This window comes from Asterias rubens, chromosome 1 (genome assembly GCF_902459465.1).
Source record: "Asterias rubens chromosome 1, eAstRub1.3, whole genome shotgun sequence".
NCBI classification, from domain to species: Eukaryota; Metazoa; Echinodermata; class Asteroidea; order Forcipulatida; family Asteriidae; genus Asterias; species Asterias rubens.
The window spans coordinates 21697554-21717342 of record NC_047062.1 but is presented as its reverse complement, the minus strand read 5'-3'; the positions used below and the strand labels follow the sequence as shown (position 1 = coordinate 21717342).

At 39.3% G+C, this 19789-nt stretch overlaps 1 protein-coding gene across 4 annotated transcripts in view; it reads left to right on the top strand.

Annotated features, from left to right (window-relative positions):
• LOC117290066 (tubulin polyglutamylase TTLL5-like) overlaps positions 1-19789 on the top strand; it is an 89254-nt gene that overhangs the window by 8169 nt on the left and 61296 nt on the right. For 2 of the 4 annotated variants that reach the window (XM_033771339.1, XM_033771317.1), the window contains exons 8-26: positions 309-391; positions 1529-1598; positions 2682-2766; positions 3301-3402; positions 3793-3884; positions 4451-4558; positions 5699-5780; positions 6272-6333; positions 7265-7353; positions 8455-8481; positions 8886-9079; positions 9706-9768; positions 11003-11047; positions 13549-13712; positions 14270-14618; positions 14979-15099; positions 15967-16113; positions 16597-16718; positions 17064-17299. In XM_033771339.1, the coding sequence (XP_033627230.1) occupies positions 309-391; positions 1529-1598; positions 2682-2766; positions 3301-3402; positions 3793-3884; positions 4451-4558; positions 5699-5780; positions 6272-6333; positions 7265-7353; positions 8455-8481; positions 8886-9079; positions 9706-9768; positions 11003-11047; positions 13549-13712; positions 14270-14618; positions 14979-15099; positions 15967-16113; positions 16597-16718; positions 17064-17299 (2241 nt within the window). The remainder of the gene's footprint in view (positions 1-308; positions 392-1528; positions 1599-2681; positions 2767-3300; positions 3403-3792; positions 3885-4450; positions 4559-5698; positions 5781-6271; positions 6334-7264; positions 7354-8454; positions 8482-8885; positions 9080-9705; positions 9769-11002; positions 11048-13548; positions 13713-14269; positions 14619-14978; positions 15100-15966; positions 16114-16596; positions 16719-17063; positions 17300-19789) is intronic. The other 2 variants (XM_033771324.1, XM_033771332.1) reach the window with 2 other exon arrangements.

The window sequence follows — 19789 nt, the reverse complement described above, 5'->3', positions numbered from 1 at the left end:
TCCTTTGATGCCAAACTGAATAATTCATAATGATCTGTATGCTAGAGAGTCAGGGACAACTCAGATGTACCTCCCATTGAACTGAATACAATTGTAAACAATGGTGAGAGCATGTCCATATATACAACAAAAGGACAAAGGTTCTTGAATCAGGATTACACAATATTAACCTTGGAAAAAGGGAGATTTCAAGCATAAATTCCAGCACCTTCTCTCCCTCTTTTTACGGGGGAAAACAAAGTGTAGCATGATGTTGTTGAATAATTAGGCAGTTTATTGATGATATTTTGTGTGATTCCCATTCGCAGCTGCACATATGAAGGAACGCGGGACATGGATCGTTAAGCCAGTAGCGTCATCAAGGGGACGTGGGATCTCACTCATCAATAATGTAGGTCATCAGTTCAATGCACATTCAGGCATGATGTTCTTCCTGCTTTAGTCTGCTTTCTGATTCTTTTGCCCTTGGAAAAATCTGGGAAAAAAACTGTGATTATATAACCTGAAATGTTTATTAAAGAGTCACACTATGTGTACATACAGGTCAGCCCTTGTACTTGATAAGTTATTCCTACTCATTTCCAAGGACCAAATATCATGCCTGCACATTGTTTTGTCTTATGATTCCATAATATGGTAATATAATTAATGAATGATTGAATTGATCATATTGATTGATTCAATGTGTATCACTTCAAGACATCACTTCGGTATCAGTTTGGCGATCAGGTTGGCACTGTGGTTTCTTTCCCTGTCTTTGCTCTCTTTTGACCAGGTCCGTAGCATTGCATGTGGATTGGGTTTTCTTTGCAGTCGGAGGGCTTTGATTTTGTCTTTGTAGCCTTTGAATTTGAGGAGGAGGTGTTGGGGTCGGTCTGGGGTCTTGGGACCATCTCGATGAGCTTGTTCCAGCTTGATGTTTGTCATGTTGAACTTGTCTGACAGCATTTCGGAAACCACTGCCAGACAGTCCCTCGTTCTTTTCTTGTGGAAGCCCAATGATTCGTATGTTGTTTCGGCGACTAAAACGTTTGAGTTTGTTGAGCTTGTCCCTGTGGTTGGAAAGTTGCTTTTCTGCATTTTCCAGTATTGTTGAAAGCTTTTCAAACTCCTTGATTCTGAATTCAAGTTCGGAGATCCTGTTTGACTCGAATTCAAGAGATGTGTGGAAGCTTTCCTCTAGCTTGTCAATTCGTCGGTAGATGGTGACAGCGCTGGAGGTGACCGGTCAGATTGTTTACTCGATTTTGCTCTTCTAGTTGTCATGTTAAATATCTCTTGTTTACGGCAGTAGTGGCAGTGATGAGTGTATTCGAGGATTGTTCATGGATTTGACCAGATAAGAAGTGAAAATTCAGAGAAAATTTCATTTTTTGGGGGGAGCTCGACGAAGAAGCGTGTCCGTTGCTCACTCATCCATTCATCCTGGTCTTAGAGGTGCTGTTGGATGTGTAATAAAATAAAATTACAATAAATTTATTGTACTTTTACCATGTTTCATGTTCTTGTTTGATTTTTCTCTTTGCAGCCCCAACATGTACCCATGGATGGGAACCATGTAGTCTCAAGATATATTAGCAATCCACTTACAATAGATGGTAAGTTGTGGAAAGTAGCCTCATAATCTAAGCTTAATTTAAGTGGAGAATTTATAAAAATAGCTTGGCACTGCCCTGTTCGCCAAACATTGATTTCATGGGTTCTGTCCTGCTATGGTTGCTATGGTTGCTATTGCAGAGTTCAACAATTTCAGAGTAACTGACCCAGTTTTAACATTCACATACATTATACAATGTGCTATACACAGCAGTACAAAATGACCTTGTTGTGTGCGCCAGAATACAATATGGTATTGTTTGTTTATTCTTAGAATAATTTTATCCCCCAAGTCCAATCCATTGACAATGATGCAATGGAGAGAATATTTCCGTTCAGTAAAAGATACAACATGTAGGATTTGAAACTTTGCATGGTGGAAGAATAACTAGGAGAGGCTTGCAGTAACAACATGTGAATATCTCTTTTTGTGTAGTGTTGGTTGTCCAGGTTCTTTTCAGAAACAACACTACTCAAAACAGATATTTATGGTGTTGCCGCAAACCTCTCTCTTAGAAGAAACAATATGTTCCTTTTCAACTCGGTTTCTCCCCATTGAATGGAACATTCAATGTTTCAACTAAAGAAAATGCTCTCTCCCTTAAAGACACTAGACACTTTTGGTGATTGTGAAGACTAGCCTTCACAGTTGGTGTATCTCAACATATGCATAAAATAAAAAACCTGTGAAAATTTGAGCTCAATCGGTGATCAAAGTTGGGAGATAATGAAAGACAAAACGCCCTTGTCACACGGAGTTGTGCACTTTCAGATGCTTGATTTTGAGACCTCAAATTCAAAATCTGAGGTCTCAAAATCAAATTCGATGAAAATTACTTCTTTCTTGAAAACTACGTCACTTCAGAGGTAGCCGTTTCTCACAATGTTTTATACCATCAACAGCTCCCCATTACTCTTCACCAAGTAAGGTTTTGTGCTTATAATTATTTAGAGTAATTACTAATAGTGTCCACTGCCTTTAAACTAATAAATATTTATTATTTGTATATCATTTGCCATTGTGATTTGAATCAATGAAAGGTAATCTTTATATCAAAGGTCACATTTTTCCTTTTGTCTTGCAGGTTTTAAGTTTGACTGTAGATTGTATGTAGCTGTTACCTCATTTGATCCACTCAGGGCATATTTATACGAAGAAGGACTTGCAAGGTATGTCTGATACATTCATGAAAGTATTCATGGTTCCATGTGTTTTTACATTTTACCTCTTTAGAAATAGATTTCTTTGGTTTTTGTAACAATTTGATTGTTTTAATCCTATAAAAATATAGATACATACAATAAAACTAACATTTGAAAATTTCAATGGAAAAGGTAGTCGTGTTTTTTAGATATCGTTGAAAATCGTGAGCGCTTATGTCCGCGCGGGAAGAATAATCCATATTGGAACACACAATCTGAGAAACGTTACTGTCAGTAATGCTTCTCATATTCAAGTTTTGGGGGATAAAAACTTTAATATTTTTTCCATAACAACATTGCTTCAAAGTGAAATTGTTTAAAAAATGCTATCAAAAGCTGCTGTAAGTTTTTACTGCCATTAAATATAAGAGTGATTACCAAACTTATACCTTCCATGGAAGCATTCCTATCGGGTGTAAATATCAAAATAACTTGGCCATGTTATATTATCTGATTCTTTGTTTTCTCTTTTTGCTTACCTTTTTTCGATTCATTTGACAGATTTGCCACAGTCCAATACAACCACACCAATAAGACAATCAAAAACGTCATGATGCATCTGACTAACTACAGCCTGAACAAACGGAGCAACGATTACGTCAGGTGAGTCTCGTATTGCTGTCAATGAGGTCGTTCAGAAACAGTTCTAGAGTCAGTTTTAAGCAGTTTGAACTCATTCAGTTTTAACTTTGTCTGAATGCTTCTAAAACTTTAACAAATTGAGTTAAAACTGTATTGTTAAATTGGATGGCGACGGTGGTTTAACGCTAAACCACCTCGGTTTTATCTTTTAGCACGTTTTTTTGACTGAATGAAATAACCACATCCAGTTTTAAGTCCTCACAGATGACCAGTGACCCATGATAATAAATTGTGAAGACCAGCATCTTTTGTACTCTTGCTTTTGTTTTTATGATCTGTTTTGCTCTGTATGTGTATGAATCTAAGAGTAATAATATTCTGATATGTTGCTGATTTGTTTGTGTTTACCAGATGCAATGATAACAACATTGAAGATTACGGCAATAAGTGGAGTTTTGGTGCGATGACCAGATACCTCAAGAAGAAAGGCAAAGATGTCAAAGGTCAGTATATCCAAGAAACTGCTTGACGTAATAAACTTATTCTTTGGAGTGACGATTGTATTCCTAGGGTTTATAAAATGTTTGATATTTGATCAACAACCGAAAGAGTTTTGAGGAACTGATAAGAGTGGTCTTGATCACAATTTTTTTTTGAGATCTATTTGTGAGAATATTTTATTGCTTAGTCAAATTTAGGTCTTGAAATTGAACCAAAATAATCTTACCTGTATGCTCTGGAGCATTCTGCAGAAGACGACTAAAGTATAAAATCTAACTTTTAGTACATTTCTCAGAGCCACCAAAATACTCAAGTCAATGAGATCTTATACCATATGGTCTTACCACAAGTTTATCTCAATTATTCCTGGCCTTAAACTTCCTTCTTGACGGGGGAACAGAAATATTCCTAAAGTAAGGGATAATTCTATGTGGAAAATTTAAACTTGTATTGGAACTTGCAATGGGCACCACAGCAAAAGCACAGGGCACCATGGTAATTGCTGAGGTTCCTGTTGGTTAATTCGAGGTCTGTTATTCATTTAATGCATTTAATACTCTCTGTTCAGGTATGCTGAGTCGTATCGAGGACGTAATTAACAAGACGCTACTCTGTGCTGAGCTCCCAGTTGCCACAGCTTGTAAGATGTTCATGCCACATCGCGGAAACTGCTTCGGTAAATGGTGTCTTTGTTTTGTTGTTAGCATAAATGGCCAAAATAGGGTCTGGGCCCAATTTCATAGAGCTGCTAAAGCAGAAAATATTGCGTAATAATTTTCTGCTCAGCAGAAATGAGCAGAATACCAGTCACAAATTGTACATGTGACATGGTATTTTGGCTCGTAACCTTATTCTGGTAAGCAAAATTTGTTTGTGCTTAAGCAGCTCTATGAAATTGGGCCCTGGTCACTCAATGAAAGAAAGAATAAGAGTTTTGAAAATGTTGTCGTTGCAAATTAGTCGTTTAATAATGATAATAATCATACTTTCCCCCAGCAAGTTTCACAGCATGTAAATTTATTCTCATTTTTCAAACACAATTGGCAGGAATGTAGTTTTCCTAAAGAGTTGAGTGCATGGCATGTCATAAGCAAATAATGACATAGATAACATAATAACATAGAGGATACTAAGCACAAGTTTGAGTTAATGTGTTATGGTATACATAGGTCTCATAATTCAATGAACAAATATCGGCCTTAGTTACCCTAAAGGCCGGTTTATAGCCGGTCCCGTGATGGTCGCGCAATGGAAATCTTGACGCACGATCATAAAAAACACGTTTATAGTCATCACTGAGGCCTATAAACTGTGTTTTTTAGGATTGCGCGTCAAGATTTCTATTGCGCGACCGACTATTAACTGGCCCTACCTGTGGCAGATACCAATGCTTTATAAATGTTCATCATCATTGCACGCCCCCCCCCCATACCAATTTTTGTTTCACTCTGTAAAACACACCGTCGACATTCCCTGTGAGTTCAAATATACGTTTACATATATATATTGGCTCTGACAAAGGTCTGGTTTGGATGGAAAGGTAAGGCCGTCTCCCCTACTCGATACAGATATACATATATATATATTTTTTTATTGGTTTTTATTGGTTTATTACAAACATTCAAACTTCGCAGCCAAAGGCCGAATTGCTGGATTTTATATATATAAAATAATAAGAAAATAAATGGAAAGCAGATTACGTCAATGACCTTTACAGTTCCAGCCAGTTTTCCCCAAGTGGTACTCTTTGTGATAGTAAACTCCCATGTGATGTAGTCTTCCTGTATGTGTTATTTCATTTTGTTTTAATTTCCAGAATTATATGGCTTTGACATTCTCCTTGATGAGAATTTGAAACCTTGGGTTCTTGAGGTCAACCTTTCTCCTTCCCTTGCATGGTGAGTGTCTCATCCCAACAACTTTATCAAATTCTAGGATGGAGAAGGGCATGAGTCTTTGTTTATGTATTACCCTTTTCAAAATAAAATAGTTGTCTGTATAGATTTTAGACCTTTTCTGTTTTTGTATTAAGTAATCTCCTGCATGTTGTGGTTGAGTTTGTGATCGGAAAAAGTGCAATGACTGAATGTCCATATGATATATTTAGGCATGTATTTCAGCTCATCTGGGCTACTTTTTCATGGCTCAGCTTACCAACATATTCTGCGCTTACGATGGTATATGTAAGGTTTTTTTTGTGTTAGTCACCGTATTTTGGTAAGCACAATTCTGTTTTGCTCAGCTCCTTTTTGTGCTTTAAAAGCAGCTCTGTGTAATTGGGCCCTGCCCTGGTATTGTCAAATGTTAAGAGATGTTTACGAAATGCTTTTCCACATCGGTTTGGATTGGAATTTGTTCATGAATTTGTCTTGTTGGTTTTCCCCAACAGCGATGCACCAATTGACATGAAGATCAAATCCAACATGGTGGCTGATCTATTCAGCCTTACTGGTGAGTTGCACTACTAAAACGAGGTTGTAAATCTATAAGTTGTCCTTAAAGACGATGGATACTATTGGTACGAGTTGCATTGAGCTAGGTTTCCTTTAATGTCTTTTGCAAGAAAATGTCAGTAATTTTATCTTACTTAGCTTTTACATGTTCTTCAAAGACTAAGGTATTCTCAGAAGTAAGTTTTTCTGTCATACAAATTGCTTTTGGCCGATGAAGTGGATGATTACGGGAAAGCTCCTGTAAAGAAAGAGGCTAAAATGAAACATCCTTCTCATCTGACAAGTCACCTCTGTTATCTCCATGTAATTCACAAACAAGTACCGCTGCTGACTCCCCTCTCTCGAGAGATTACCTTAAGTTTAAAGGGTGGCTGCAGTGGTTTTTTTTTATTTAAACGATTGAACATGACTTTTTAAACCTGAAATATATATATATATTTTTTTTTCATGCGCAAGTATTTTAAAAGTGGTTTTCAAGAGATTAGGGGAACTCACCCCGCCCCTAAAAGGGAGCCTTCATGTGACGTCATGTCGGGAACCCGAGCCGTCGTGCCCCCTGGCTGTGTGCATATAGAGACGTGTGCACTGTGGGCCTGGTACCTAGGCACGTGTAGTTAGGGACCAGACTCTTTTTGCCGACGATATGTTTAAATTCCCGACGTGACGTCGATGGAAGGGGGCCGGTAACAATCCACAAAAGGGGGGGCATGACTTATTCGCTAATTATGCAAGTGAGATACGTCGGGGAAAAAACAAAACACATTTTATTGATGTTCAATACATATATCAGAAATAAATGACAGCAAAATTCACCGTTTTATTTTAATTCACTGCAGCATCCCTTTAATGACCCAATTAATTCATTTTCAACACACCCACTATTGAAAAGGATAGGATTAATACTGATTGATAATGTGATGATGATGCAGGGTTCATAGCTCAGGATCCAATGATGCGACGGGTACAGCAGAGTAAACGCAATCAAGATCTAGCAGCAACAAACACACTCAGGCAACAAGTAAGTCACCAGGATTGTCATGAAAGACTTCTGTCGGTATACCATTGATATTTCGTTTCATTTAGAACCATTATATGGCCCTTTCCCGAAACCACTGCTTTGGTTTTAGATGCTGACTTGGCTTCATCAGTCTTTTTGGAGACTTGCCACTTTTGGTACGGGACTTCAAAAAGGCGAGGGGAGACCAAGCCAAAGCCTCGGCCATGGTTTCATTACGGCCTGTGTATCATGAACCATTTCAAATAGTGTGCATATTAGGTTATTCAAAACTAGTATCAAGGACATTCATTCAAGCCTTTCCCAATTCACAGTCAATCACAGGCACATTAAATGGTAGGGAAAATGTTAGCATGATCGGTATAGTTGCATAATGTATTCATTGTGTAAATATGAATTAGAAAGCTCTACAAACCAATGCTCATTTTCATGCTCCTTGGCTGCGCTCATACGCATGAAAAACAGTGTGCTCATACGCATGAAAAACCGTTTCAATTTATTTTAGGACATACAATTAAACACACTTGAAAAACATAATTTAGTTTCAGAATTTATTAAATCATGGGAGTGGGCCGTTGTTAAACTGTTATCGAAATACACCAGTAACACTATGGCAGAGTATAAGTCGTGTGACGCATACGACGGGTAATCCTGTGTGTCATTCAAACTACAAAAACTACATTTATGCTCGGCAGAAAGTCAAGATAAGACTATGCATGGCGGAAAAAAAATAATTAAGTAAGGTTTGCATCTCAAAGAAGACAGTCAGAGTACACTGATCGAAACATCAAGCATCAACCCTTGTCAGAGCCACCACTCATCACAAAACAGATTTTACATGGTGTCACCGCAAACCTTACATAGCAGAAACTTGTTCAGCAATAATTGAAATTGGGTTCTGGTTGTGAGCTATGATTTGCAGTGTTTTTTTCATCTCATATCTTATTCTTTTTTTTTCCTTCCATATTTTCTTCTCTGTATTCTCATCTTTCATCTCATCTGCTGTGTTGAATGCACACCACCACCCACTCCATCTATCACCAATGTGTGTTCAAACCTCTTTACCACTGTGTGTGCTTTATCCAATGGGTTCCATGTATGCAGAGGGCACGTATAGGCGCTCAGTTCGTGGTAAGTTGTTGCTGTGGGTTTTTGAGTGATGTGATAATAGGTCATTGACTTCCTTTTTTTATAGCTCCATCGGGGGAAAGAAGCGGGAGGGGACATCCCAAGATAGGTTGGCAGCCATTTTGTTCATAAGCAGAGTGGTGCTGTAGGGCATTTCCCAGCAGGCAATTCCATAATTGGAATACACAATCTGAGAAATGTATCTGACAGTAACTTTCTCAGATACAAATTCTGGGATAAAAACTGATGTAGTTTTCCATATCCACATTACTTCGTAGTGAAAAGATTCTCAAATTGTTACTATTTTAAGAGTGGTTTCCAAGCGTATAACTTCCCTTTAATGGTATTTTAGCCTGGTATTTTAGCCTGGCATTTTATCAAACTTAATTTTGTGTTTCCTTACTCAGCGTCAAAGACCTCAATCTGCTGGTGTCTCCAGCCGTCCAGTCTCGGCCAAAAAATCCAAAGATGCGTCTTCATCATCAGACAAGATGTTAACCGCTGAGGAGAGGAGGGTGGTTACTGAGAGCAAGGATGAGTACCAGCGAAGAGGAGGATGGCTTAGGATCTTCCCTTCTCCGCTATCTTGGGACAAGTACAAGTGAGTGTTGGCTCCTATCTTCGCAGGCAATGATACTTCACAGAGGCAACGTAGGCGATTGTCTCTATGCCCCCTGATCATAGCCTTGGTGCCCTTGAAATGCTCCGGTCGAAATTTATAATTTCCTCGAAGGGTGCCCTTTACCAAGGAGAAAATAAAATGCCTTGGTGCTCTTACCCTTTTAAAAAAACGAAGCATACAGGCCTGTTTTGGCATTTTGTACATGTAACCTGCCAGCCAACTTATGCCTCCGCCAGGGCCCAATTTCATTAAGCTGTCAAGCAAAAAATACCGGTTGACAAATTTCTTTGCTAAACAAAAATTGATTGGGACACCAGTGTACAACAATGTAATTTTGGCTGTAACGGGTTCCTTTTAAGCATTTGTCTGTTGCTGAGCAAGTTTGTATGTGCTTGCAGGCTTTAACTGGGTTCAGTACCCAATTTCATAGGGCTACTTGAACACAAAAAGTAGCTCTGCACAACCAAATTATGCTTACCAGAATAAGGGTACCAGCTAAAATACCATTTCAGGTGTACACTTTTTAACTGGTATCTACACGAAATTGAGCCCCAGCTTGTATCCCTTTCTCCTTCTGACTAATTTTTGTGTGTTTTTGATTGAAGGAATTTCTTGGAGAGTCGAACCAACATGAACCAGATCTTGCACAGCAAGGTGTATCCAGACAAGTGAGTATAGTTTGTTATGTAAAGGACATGTAAGAAACCATATTGTGGTATACCAGCTGAGTCAAATCAAACTTAGATGGGATCTGCGAACTGTATTGTACTTGAGGAATTAGAGATTTTGGAGTTTGGGCATCAAATGCATTTGTACGTGTTGCAGCACATAACACATACTAATTGTTGCCAGGCCTGGAATTTCAACTTGAGAGAAAGCAAGGCCAGTGTCATTTTGCAAAGGGCACTTCCATTGTAAAATCATCAAGGCCACAACCCCAGGGCAACAGTAGCTGTGTCCTTTGTGTAATTGCAGGCCTGTGTTGTGCTTTAATGTAATTACCACAGAGAGAGACTGTAGGTCATGATCTGCAGTTTTCAGGTCTCCTATGCCAACCCAGCCCCCCCCCCCTTCCCTTCGACTTTGTAGTCTCAATTTCATTCATGTTTTACCCATAGAGTTATATATACTGGTGATGCTTCTTGCACAAACGCGACGGGACCGCAAGGAGACACGCGCCAATTTGCTTGCGCATTGGATATGAAGTTACAGTACACGTTGGAGTTTGTGTTTATTGAACGCTGACGCGATACTGTTTTGTCAAGTTACAAAATGGCCGCACAAACACACGCTAAGCTATGCCTGTTTGTTCAACTTAGAAAATGGCCGCTTGCGCGCATGCCGGGCGTGTATATAGGCCAGTGCGCCCTCTAGTTCTTATATATAACTCTATGGTTTTACCCCTCTTGACTCTAAGGCCATTTCATTGGTGTTTGGTGCCTTAGCTATTAACACTGTTATTATGATCCATGGAGAAGTACCTTGCATTTTGGGCATTTAGTTGGGAATGGGTAGTTTGTACAGCACTTTGTCTGAAACAAGTTGTCCTAACAACTGGTGCCATTTACAAAGTAACACTTTCATCTCACCCCTCCGTGTGTGGTAGAAAGATGCATACATTAAAATCTTTAACACATTTTGGGAGCATTCAAGTCAAGTGTGAAATTGCCAGATGAGGTAGCATAGTTGAGGTGCTAGGGCTAGTTTATAACTTGCAACCTTTAATATCCCATAGTAATAATGCCTGGCTTTCCTCAGATTACCATAACAAACGTTAATATTGCTGTTTTAAACCCTCCAAAATAATTCTAAAGCCATATTGACTTGAGGAAGCAGAGACAAGTGTGTAGTGTGTGTATTTTTTTTCCCTTCAAAGAATTGTTGGTGATACTCTCTTTTCAGTTTATGTGATTTATCATCAGGCACAAGTTTGTTCAATAGGTCAAAGTAAGTGGCTACCCCTCGTTTTACCGTTTTGTTACCCCATCGTCATCTGTGTCTGTCCTGCATGGAATCTTGTTACTCGATCAACTAAAAAACTCATCATAAAATTTCATTTTCTAACAAGATTGATTATTATTAACCTTGCATGCCATGTTCATATGTGTTGTTTTCTTGTGACGTGTCCATTCGGTAGATTTACAGGCCTGATACGTCCTGGAGCCAATTGCCATCTGTTAATTTCCTTGGTGCCCTTTGAAATTTTCCTCAAAGAGTACCCTTAATTAAAGACCCTGGACACTATTGGTGATTGTCAAAGACCAGTCTTCCCACTTAGTGTATCTAAACATATGCGTAAAATAACAAATCTGTGTACATTTGAAATCAATTGGTCGTCGAAGTTGGGAGAAAATAATGAATGAAAAAACACATTGTCACATGAAGTTGTGTGCTTTCAAATGCTTGATTTTGAGACCTCAAATTCTATATCAGAGGTCTTGAAACCAAATTCGCAGAAAATTTCTTTTTTCTCGAAAACCTTTAAAGGCAGTGGACACTATTGGTAATTACTCAAAATAATTATCAGCATAAAACCTTACTTGGTAACGAGTAATGGGGAGAGGTTGATAGTATAAAACATTGTGAGAAGCGGCTCCCTCTGAAGTGACTTAGTTTTCGAGAAAGAAGTAATTTTCCACGAATTTGATTTCGATACCTCGGATTTAGAATTTGAGGTCTCGAAATCAAGCATCTGAAAGCGCACAACTTCATGTGACAAGGGTGTTTTTTTCTTTCATAGTTATCTCACAACTCCGACGACCAATCAAGCTCAAATTTTCACAGGTTTGTTATTTTATGCATATGTTGAGATACAGCAAGTGAGAAGACTGGTCTTTGACATTTACCACAAGTGTCCAATGTCTTTAAACGAAGGTGCCCTTCCATCAAAGAAGGATCAAGCCTATGCCCAATTTAATACAGCTGCTTAAACTAAAACAGTAGCTCTGTATAACAATTATGCATACCAGAAAAAGGTTACTAGCTAAAATACCATGGCACATGTACCATATATCACTGGTATCCTTCTTGTTTTTGCTTAGCAGAATATTGTTAAGCATCATTCTCTGCTTAAGCAGCTCTTTGACATTTGGCCATGGTAATACGTACTCGGGTGCAAGGCCAAGTATTTGCTTTTTATTATTTGAGATAATGGGTGCAGGATAATTAATTGTTTTGTTTTTGGAGGTTTTGATTTATTCTTAGCACGGTTTGGTCAGGCGTGAAACTTATCAGCTGATCTCGATCCAATGTCGTCGTGCTGCTTCCCTCAAAATTCTCTGCTTATAGCCAGGGCTATAGCCAGCTTTGCCAGCAGATCATGTTTTGCTTATAAACATTGAAATGGACCAACACATTTTCCTGGCATGCTTTTTGATTGAGTTTCTCATCTATATGTAAAATGATTTTTTTTCTCTTTTTTTTTCTCTGTCATATCATTTTATAAAAAGTGTGATGTTCTTTTCTGTTTTTGTAATAACAAAAACAATACAAGCTGCTGAAACTTGAAACTCAAATTTTTAATCCAAACAAAGCTCCAGATTTCAAATTTTTGTATAATCATTTTCTGAGAGTATATCATAATTTTGTGAAGGAATACGACACAATCTGCTTTGAATTGATGAATTCCGAGTGTGTCATTTTTGCTTGTTTTGTTTCCAATGTAGTTTCTTTGGTAAATTGTGCACAGTTCTACAAGTCCTCTTTTTTGCATGCATGTATTGATGACTCTTCTTGCTTTATGTTTGTAGAGATCTGGTCTTGCTTGTGCTATTTATTTATCTGACCCCCCAAAAAAGTTCATATTGAGGAAAAGGTACTGTGTCTGTTTTGGGGTATTTTCGTTTTTGCTTCTTTGAGCCCGGTTCATACTTCATACTTCCTGCGAATGCGAAGCGAATTTGACGTGAATTTGACGTCACAACCCTCCTTTCGCAGCGATATTCGCAAGTGAGTTGAGCAAAGTTGAACTGCTGCGAAATTTTCGTTGCGAATTTGTGACGTCAACATTCGTATCGCATTCGCATTCGCAAGAAGTATGAACCGGTCTTTATTTGTTTATTTATCAGGTAAAAACAGGGAAACTGACTGAATGAATTTTAGTTCACCTTTTGAACAAGGAAAAATTTACTAGACTTAAATTTGAACGTGGGACCTCTTGCCGTCACTTTACAAACTGAGCTATCTAGCCCTAGTGTCTCCCTATTTTGTTGGTGTGTCAATTGGAAACCATTCAACCTGAAACTGCCATTTGTATTTATTTGTTAATTTGTCTGTTTAAGTACTTAATGTTTATGTTCATTTCATTACAAAATAAGGAAGTGAAATGTCCCCCTTTTTTTTAACAGGCAAAATCAGCTTGTTTAAGCTTAAGGGGTTTCTTAACAAAATCAGTTTGATTAGAGACATACTCGTAATTGTCAAACTTTTTCCAAAATCTTTGTCTCCAGGAAAGTGGCCAATTCCGTAATGCAGGAATTAGCTGACAGGGAGCTTGAGGAACATCTCGGTCAGTTTATGCGGAAACTCATCACCTCAGAGAATAACTCAGGACGAAAACAAGCCCGAAGCAAGGTGCGGCAACGCTTCCCAGGCATAAAGAGAATGTTCAGTGGTAAGTGTTTCCCCTCTGCATTTGCCAGAAGTTTTGGAGAGGATCTGTGTTAAGTGAGAGCTCGACAGTTTTATTTTTTTTACATGCCAAATCATAAAATAGTTCTAATGTAGGTAATTACATTGGGTTCGAAGTTTTAAAATTGATTATTGTTTTTCTTGTTAAATAATTTTTTCTGTTCACTTTTTTGAAGCACCTCCAGCTATATAAATGCATGTTATTATTATTATTATTAATTAGTTACTTTGGTATTTACATGTATTCTATACTACTGTGTTATTGTGCAGATACAACCTCCATCCACACCTTGATTTAGCTGCATAATTCTCATGAGGAGGTATCATTCACTTGGACAACCCATGTTCCGTTTATAACAAATTAAGATTTGTAATTTTTGAGAAAGTTGATAAATACAGCACAACTTTCCTCATTCATTTTGACAACGTTGCTACATAAATCTACATGTAGGATTTCTGTGTCCAGCAGAGGCAGCTTGCCGAGAAGTCATCTTATGAAGTTGAAGCGTATTCCTCAACTATTTTTCTTAATTTATCCAGCGGGTGTAATGAGAAGTGCCGCCAAAACAGACAATCAAGACAGAGAACCGCTGGCCCAGGGCAAACTAGAAAACACAACGTCTGGTACCCAGGCTTCTAAAACCTCATCAGTCCAGACATCTAAACAGGGCTCCTCCTCCATCACCTCAAGCCAGACCTCATATGCCAGTGGGAGCAGCAAGGCGGGGGCGAACCCATCTGGGAAGCCGCCCATCGTACCGGCCTCAACAAGCAGCAAAGACAACAAGGGGGCCAGAATGGTGCTGGAGGTACAGAAGCAGCCGTCGCCGAAGGAGATAAGGGAATCAATCAATGTACCTGAGATCATGAACAGCGGTGGAGACATTTCGTGAGTGTTTTTTTTTGAAGGGCTTGATTCTTCATGGAGAGAACTGCCTCAATGCCCACTGGTCATTGTCTTGGTGCCCCAGTTTGTATATAACTAGTTAGTCTTTAAGTGAGACTACAATCTTCCTTGTTTTATCTATCAGATTAACACGGCTTTCTTTTATTTTGGTGCTCCTTGAAATTTTTCTATACAGTGCTATGCTATACAGTTGCCCCTACAGTTACACATACTTTGCTCTTACAATAGTGAATTATCAGACCTTAGGTAGGTTTGTTGATAAAAACTTCATTTTGAGTCAAGCTTATCCTTTGTTTCACTGTTATGTAGTAACCTGGTGGTTTTTCTTTTCTGTTTGTTCAGTAAGTTACAAGCCAGACAAGCATTTGCAACATACCTCCTTCGTGTTCAGCAGAGACTACTGGAGGAAACGAGTAAACCACCAGAGCTAGTGGAAGAATCACCCGAGAATGATGAACAAATGGTAGGAGACAGAGTGCTTCTCAAAACTCAATCAGTGTTTATTTTTTACAAGTCTTGATTTTAGTTGGTAATTAACACCCCACTTCAGACAGGCGCTCCGAACTAAATTCTGAATTAAGTATATGAAAAGTTTGACGTCTGAAACAGTTAGGAGCGACTGGACGCGCAAGAGTCGAAAGATTGACTGTTGCAGTCGTTCGGAACGACTCTGGAGCGCCTTGGTTTCAGACGTCGATCTTGTCATGAGCCGAACCTAATGTAAATGTGATGTTAAGTTCGCCTTTCTGAAACTAAAAGTTATTTGGGTCGACCTAGAGTCGCTCCTAATCTATTTGGTTCGGCTCGACTCTGGCGCCCTTGTCTGAAACGGGTGTTAGATACAATATGAAACATGCCATGTAGTATCTTGTAGTATCTTGCCTGCCAGGAAGTACCCTGGAATACACAAGGTTAATTTTGATTGTATACAAGAGGACATGGTCTATAGGATGCAAGGTAAAGAGGTCTGTAGGATACAGTGACAAGGATTGCCATTTACAGTGATCTTATGTAGGATTTGAAACTTTGCATGGTGGGAGTATAATTAGATCAGGTATGCAGTAGGACAATGTGAAAATCTCTTTTTAGTAGTGTTGGTTCTGAAAAGAACCTGTGGTTGACAACTCAACGTTTTATTCAGTATGCTCTGATTGCTTCTCAGAGCATACTGATCATAATTGAGTTGTCAACCACAGGTTCTTTTCAGAACCAACACTACTCAAAAGAGATTTACACTTGGTGCTACCGCAAACCATCGCTTATTTCAATGGTCCTGCCCAAGTTACATCAGACATTGTATTGATTAGTTTTTGGAAACTCCTCCCATCAGGATTTGGTGCTGCGATTCTTGAAGAGAGCAGCCAGCAACCTGCAGCAGCCGTTCAAAGTGATAGTGCCAAGCCGTAAACTACCGCCCCACGATAGGAGGAGAATCTTAGCCAAGCAGCTTGCTGATTTTGTTCATATTTACAATAAGGTACACATGTGTGTTTGATTGAACACCTGATTGAAAAGTTGGTATTTTGTCCATGTTCATCCTCTATACCCAAGCTTACAGTGGTTTAAAAGAGAAATATCAGATCTTTATAATGATAGTAAAATAAAGTTAGGTTGCTACTATGCAATCCTTTCCCATTGGATTGGAAAAATCTGAAATGTCATACACCTATGTACCAGCGCTTCTTATGGTTTGTTACAAAAAGGTGTTTGGGAGTCCCTTGTGCAGTATGTATTTTAGGCAATTGCGCGCATGGTTTAGACATCTCATTTACACGAGCAATTTGATTTCCAAAATGTCAAATTATTTAGTGTCCTTGAAACAAGAAAGCTTCACATTAGATGCTCTTGTGAAAATGGCCTAGAATAAAAGTACCCTTCTAGAAACTAATATCGATTGTCCATTGCACAAGTTTTGTTGGTCATACTGATGATTGTTTGTACGTTGTGTGTTATGTTTCAGGAGACGGATCAGATGGACCTGCGCAGGAAGATGGATCAGAAACTGGGCAATCATTGCAAGGATAAGGAGAATCAGGGTGCCGTGAAGGAGGAGAGGTTTGGTCAATTCACCACCATTGCTAGGTAACGATACTAAGCCTGCATGTTACGGTTATTTTTGTGTAGAAGTTTAAAGGCTCTGGACACATTTGGTATTTACTCAAAATGTATACTAGCATAAAAACTTGCGTGGTAACAAGCATTAGTGTAAAACATTATGAGAATCGACTCCCTCTGAAGTAACATAGTTTTTAGAAAGAGGTAAATTCTCGCTAAAATGTTTGAATCTAAGAAAGACTTCAGGTCTGAAGCTTTTCTCAGGAATCTGAAATCTCACAAATTTGTGCAACAAGAGTTTTTTTTTTCTTCACTATTCTCTTGCAACTTTCCTTAACCCCCTGTGTTTTATTTTATTTCTGTTTTGTGCAGCGAGAGTGAACTGGAGGAGCTCCTGACTATGTACACCAAACAGAATAAGTCTGCCAGCATCTTCCTGGGTACCGGCTCCACACAGGCCAGCTACAAGAGCATGACTGACATCACGGCACGCCCCATGTCATCTCAGCCCAGGGGCAGTGCCAGCAGCACCGTTATTCACCATCGACACAACTCAAGCGAAGGCCCCACTGATGATCGTAACGGTGACAATAGAACCAAAGATACAGGTAGGTTTTGTTAAGATTATAAAAATAAGAAACATTTTTGCAGTGACACCATGTAGATAAATCCCTTTGGAGTGATTGGTGGTTTGGAGAAGAACTGGAGGACTCCACGTTTCGGACAGTATATTCTGGAGAGACTGTTGGACTCCAACTGGGTCTGGGGGTTATAAGGGATAGTGCTTTGAGCCATATGTCCTGGATGCGTTGGGCTGTGAAGACGGGATGCCGTGAAAGGGTGAAGTCAAAGTGGTTGTAAACTTATAAAATCAGGTTGGCTCAGGGTGGTTTCTTTCACCTTTCTGGACCCCGGTTCGAGTCCCACCTCAGATCAGAGCCTTGCATATGGATTTGGTTTTCCAGTCCCTGCCCGATTGCAATGGTTTTGTTTGTTTGGGTTTAATTTCCTCCCTACCTTAAAATTAGCATTTCTTCTTCATCTCCTGCTCATCCTGTATTGGCTCTTATTGGATTTGTAATGAAATGCAGTAAAAGCATTGATGCACTCTGTGCAATTTTTGTTTACAATTGACAATTGCTATGAGTTAAATATTTATAAAGCATTGGCGTAAACTACATTACATTTCACACTGCAAAACTTGACAAGCAGATTTGTAGAGAGCGCACACTCTGCTGATCAGAAACACCAGAGCTTGAATCCGGTGCTTTTATCCAGGACACGTCACAAGGAGTTGAACAACATACTTGGACCCGTAGGAGTTAAGCCATTTATTGCACTAAACTTGGTTGAAGGAGTACCTTTAATGTATTGTACATTTACTCAGAGTGTGATTGCCCAGGGGTCGAACTTCTGTCTACCCAGGAGTTGAACGGGGGTGGGGTGGGGTGTGTGAACCTGTATGGGTGTAACCAGGTATTGTGCTTTATCGGCCTCTGAGTCTGTGAATGCATAGACTCCCCAAGGAACTGCCAGTAAATTCAGGAGTGACATTGGCAGGATATTAAGCAGAGATTGCATCAATGCACCATGGGAAAGGTTTCCTAGAAAGTTAGGAAAGTGTAGTGTATTTAATAATTGATTCTCTTCTTAATAGAGGCAGCCTTTTTTAAATATTCAGGGCAAGATTTCACAACACACTAGGACTTTATCTTAATGAGTTATCAATAAATAATAATAGTAACATGTAGTTCTAACATTGGGTTTTATCACATCTCGGGGTGAAATAAAATTATCGTAAAGAAACTTTTCAAACATTTGTAGTTTTCATAAAAATAAAATAAGTATCAAAGAACAGGGGCCCGATTTCAAAGAGCTACTTAAGCAGACAACAGTGCTTAATTGTTTTCTGCTCGGCAGAAATAAGCAGGATACCAGTATACAATTGTTGCACGCTGTGACGGGGTCCATGGCGTTTTGTACACTCGAGGGTGTACAAAACCCATGGACCCCAGTCACAACGTGCAACAATTGTTTTGTTATACCTTTGTATAATTGTTATTCCTCTTCTCGAAGTTCTGTTGTCATCTTCAAACATTATTATGACGGACTATTCATTGTTTAGTTAGCAGACGAACAAGAAACAATTCCCTCGAACCCGCGGTTGTTTCGTACACAGCGCGAAATCGACCAATGCTGGGAACGATCAAGGTGATGTACACCGGTGTACATCACTGTTCATGTTACCCGGCCCCCGTCGAGCCATGTAACATGCGTTTTTGTTGCGCGTCACATGATTGGTTCTTGACCAATCAAACTTCACAGTTTGTTACCGAGGTATAACAATCACAAATGGTACATGAGGCACGGCACTTTGGCTGATAACTTTACTCCGGTAAATAAAACTGTGTTGTGCGTGGCCGTACTTGACAGCCTTATGGGGAAGTCAGGTTGGCTCAGTGGTTTCTGTTTGTGCCTTTCAGCTCTATGGACCCCGGTTTGATACCCAGACCAGAGCCCTGCTCGAAGATTGGGTTTTTCAGTCCCTACATGTGCCTGACTGCGAGCAGTTTTCCCTATAGGGGTTTTTTCCTCCCACTGAAATTTGTTCATTGTCTTCTCTACAACAAGTTGGTGTGATGTTTCCATAGGACGCTTCGCAGACTATATAACCAGTCCTGACACTTCGCGGAGGCAACAACTTAGGCAATTGCTTTCATGTCCCCTGGTCAATGCCTTTGTGCCCTTGAAGTGTTCCAGTAGTAAGTTACGATTTCTTCATGGGGTGCCCTTTTCGTGTACAAGGAGAAAATGCCTTGGTGCCCTTGCACTTTCAAACTGTTCAATTCAGGGTGCAGGAAGTTATCGTAAATGGTAGCTTTGTCTAAACATTACAAATCAGCACTTCTAGCAATGTAGCACATTCTGTAAGAGAGGAGTAAAATGCATGCAGTTAAACAGAAGCAGGTCATGCCACCGTGCACCTCAGCAGGGTACCAATTAAGCAATTTCATCCAGGGGATGGTTTGGCCAAATTGTAAAAATAACATTCTGTCGGGGTTGGGGTTTATTTTCCACCTACATGTACGTGTGGGCTT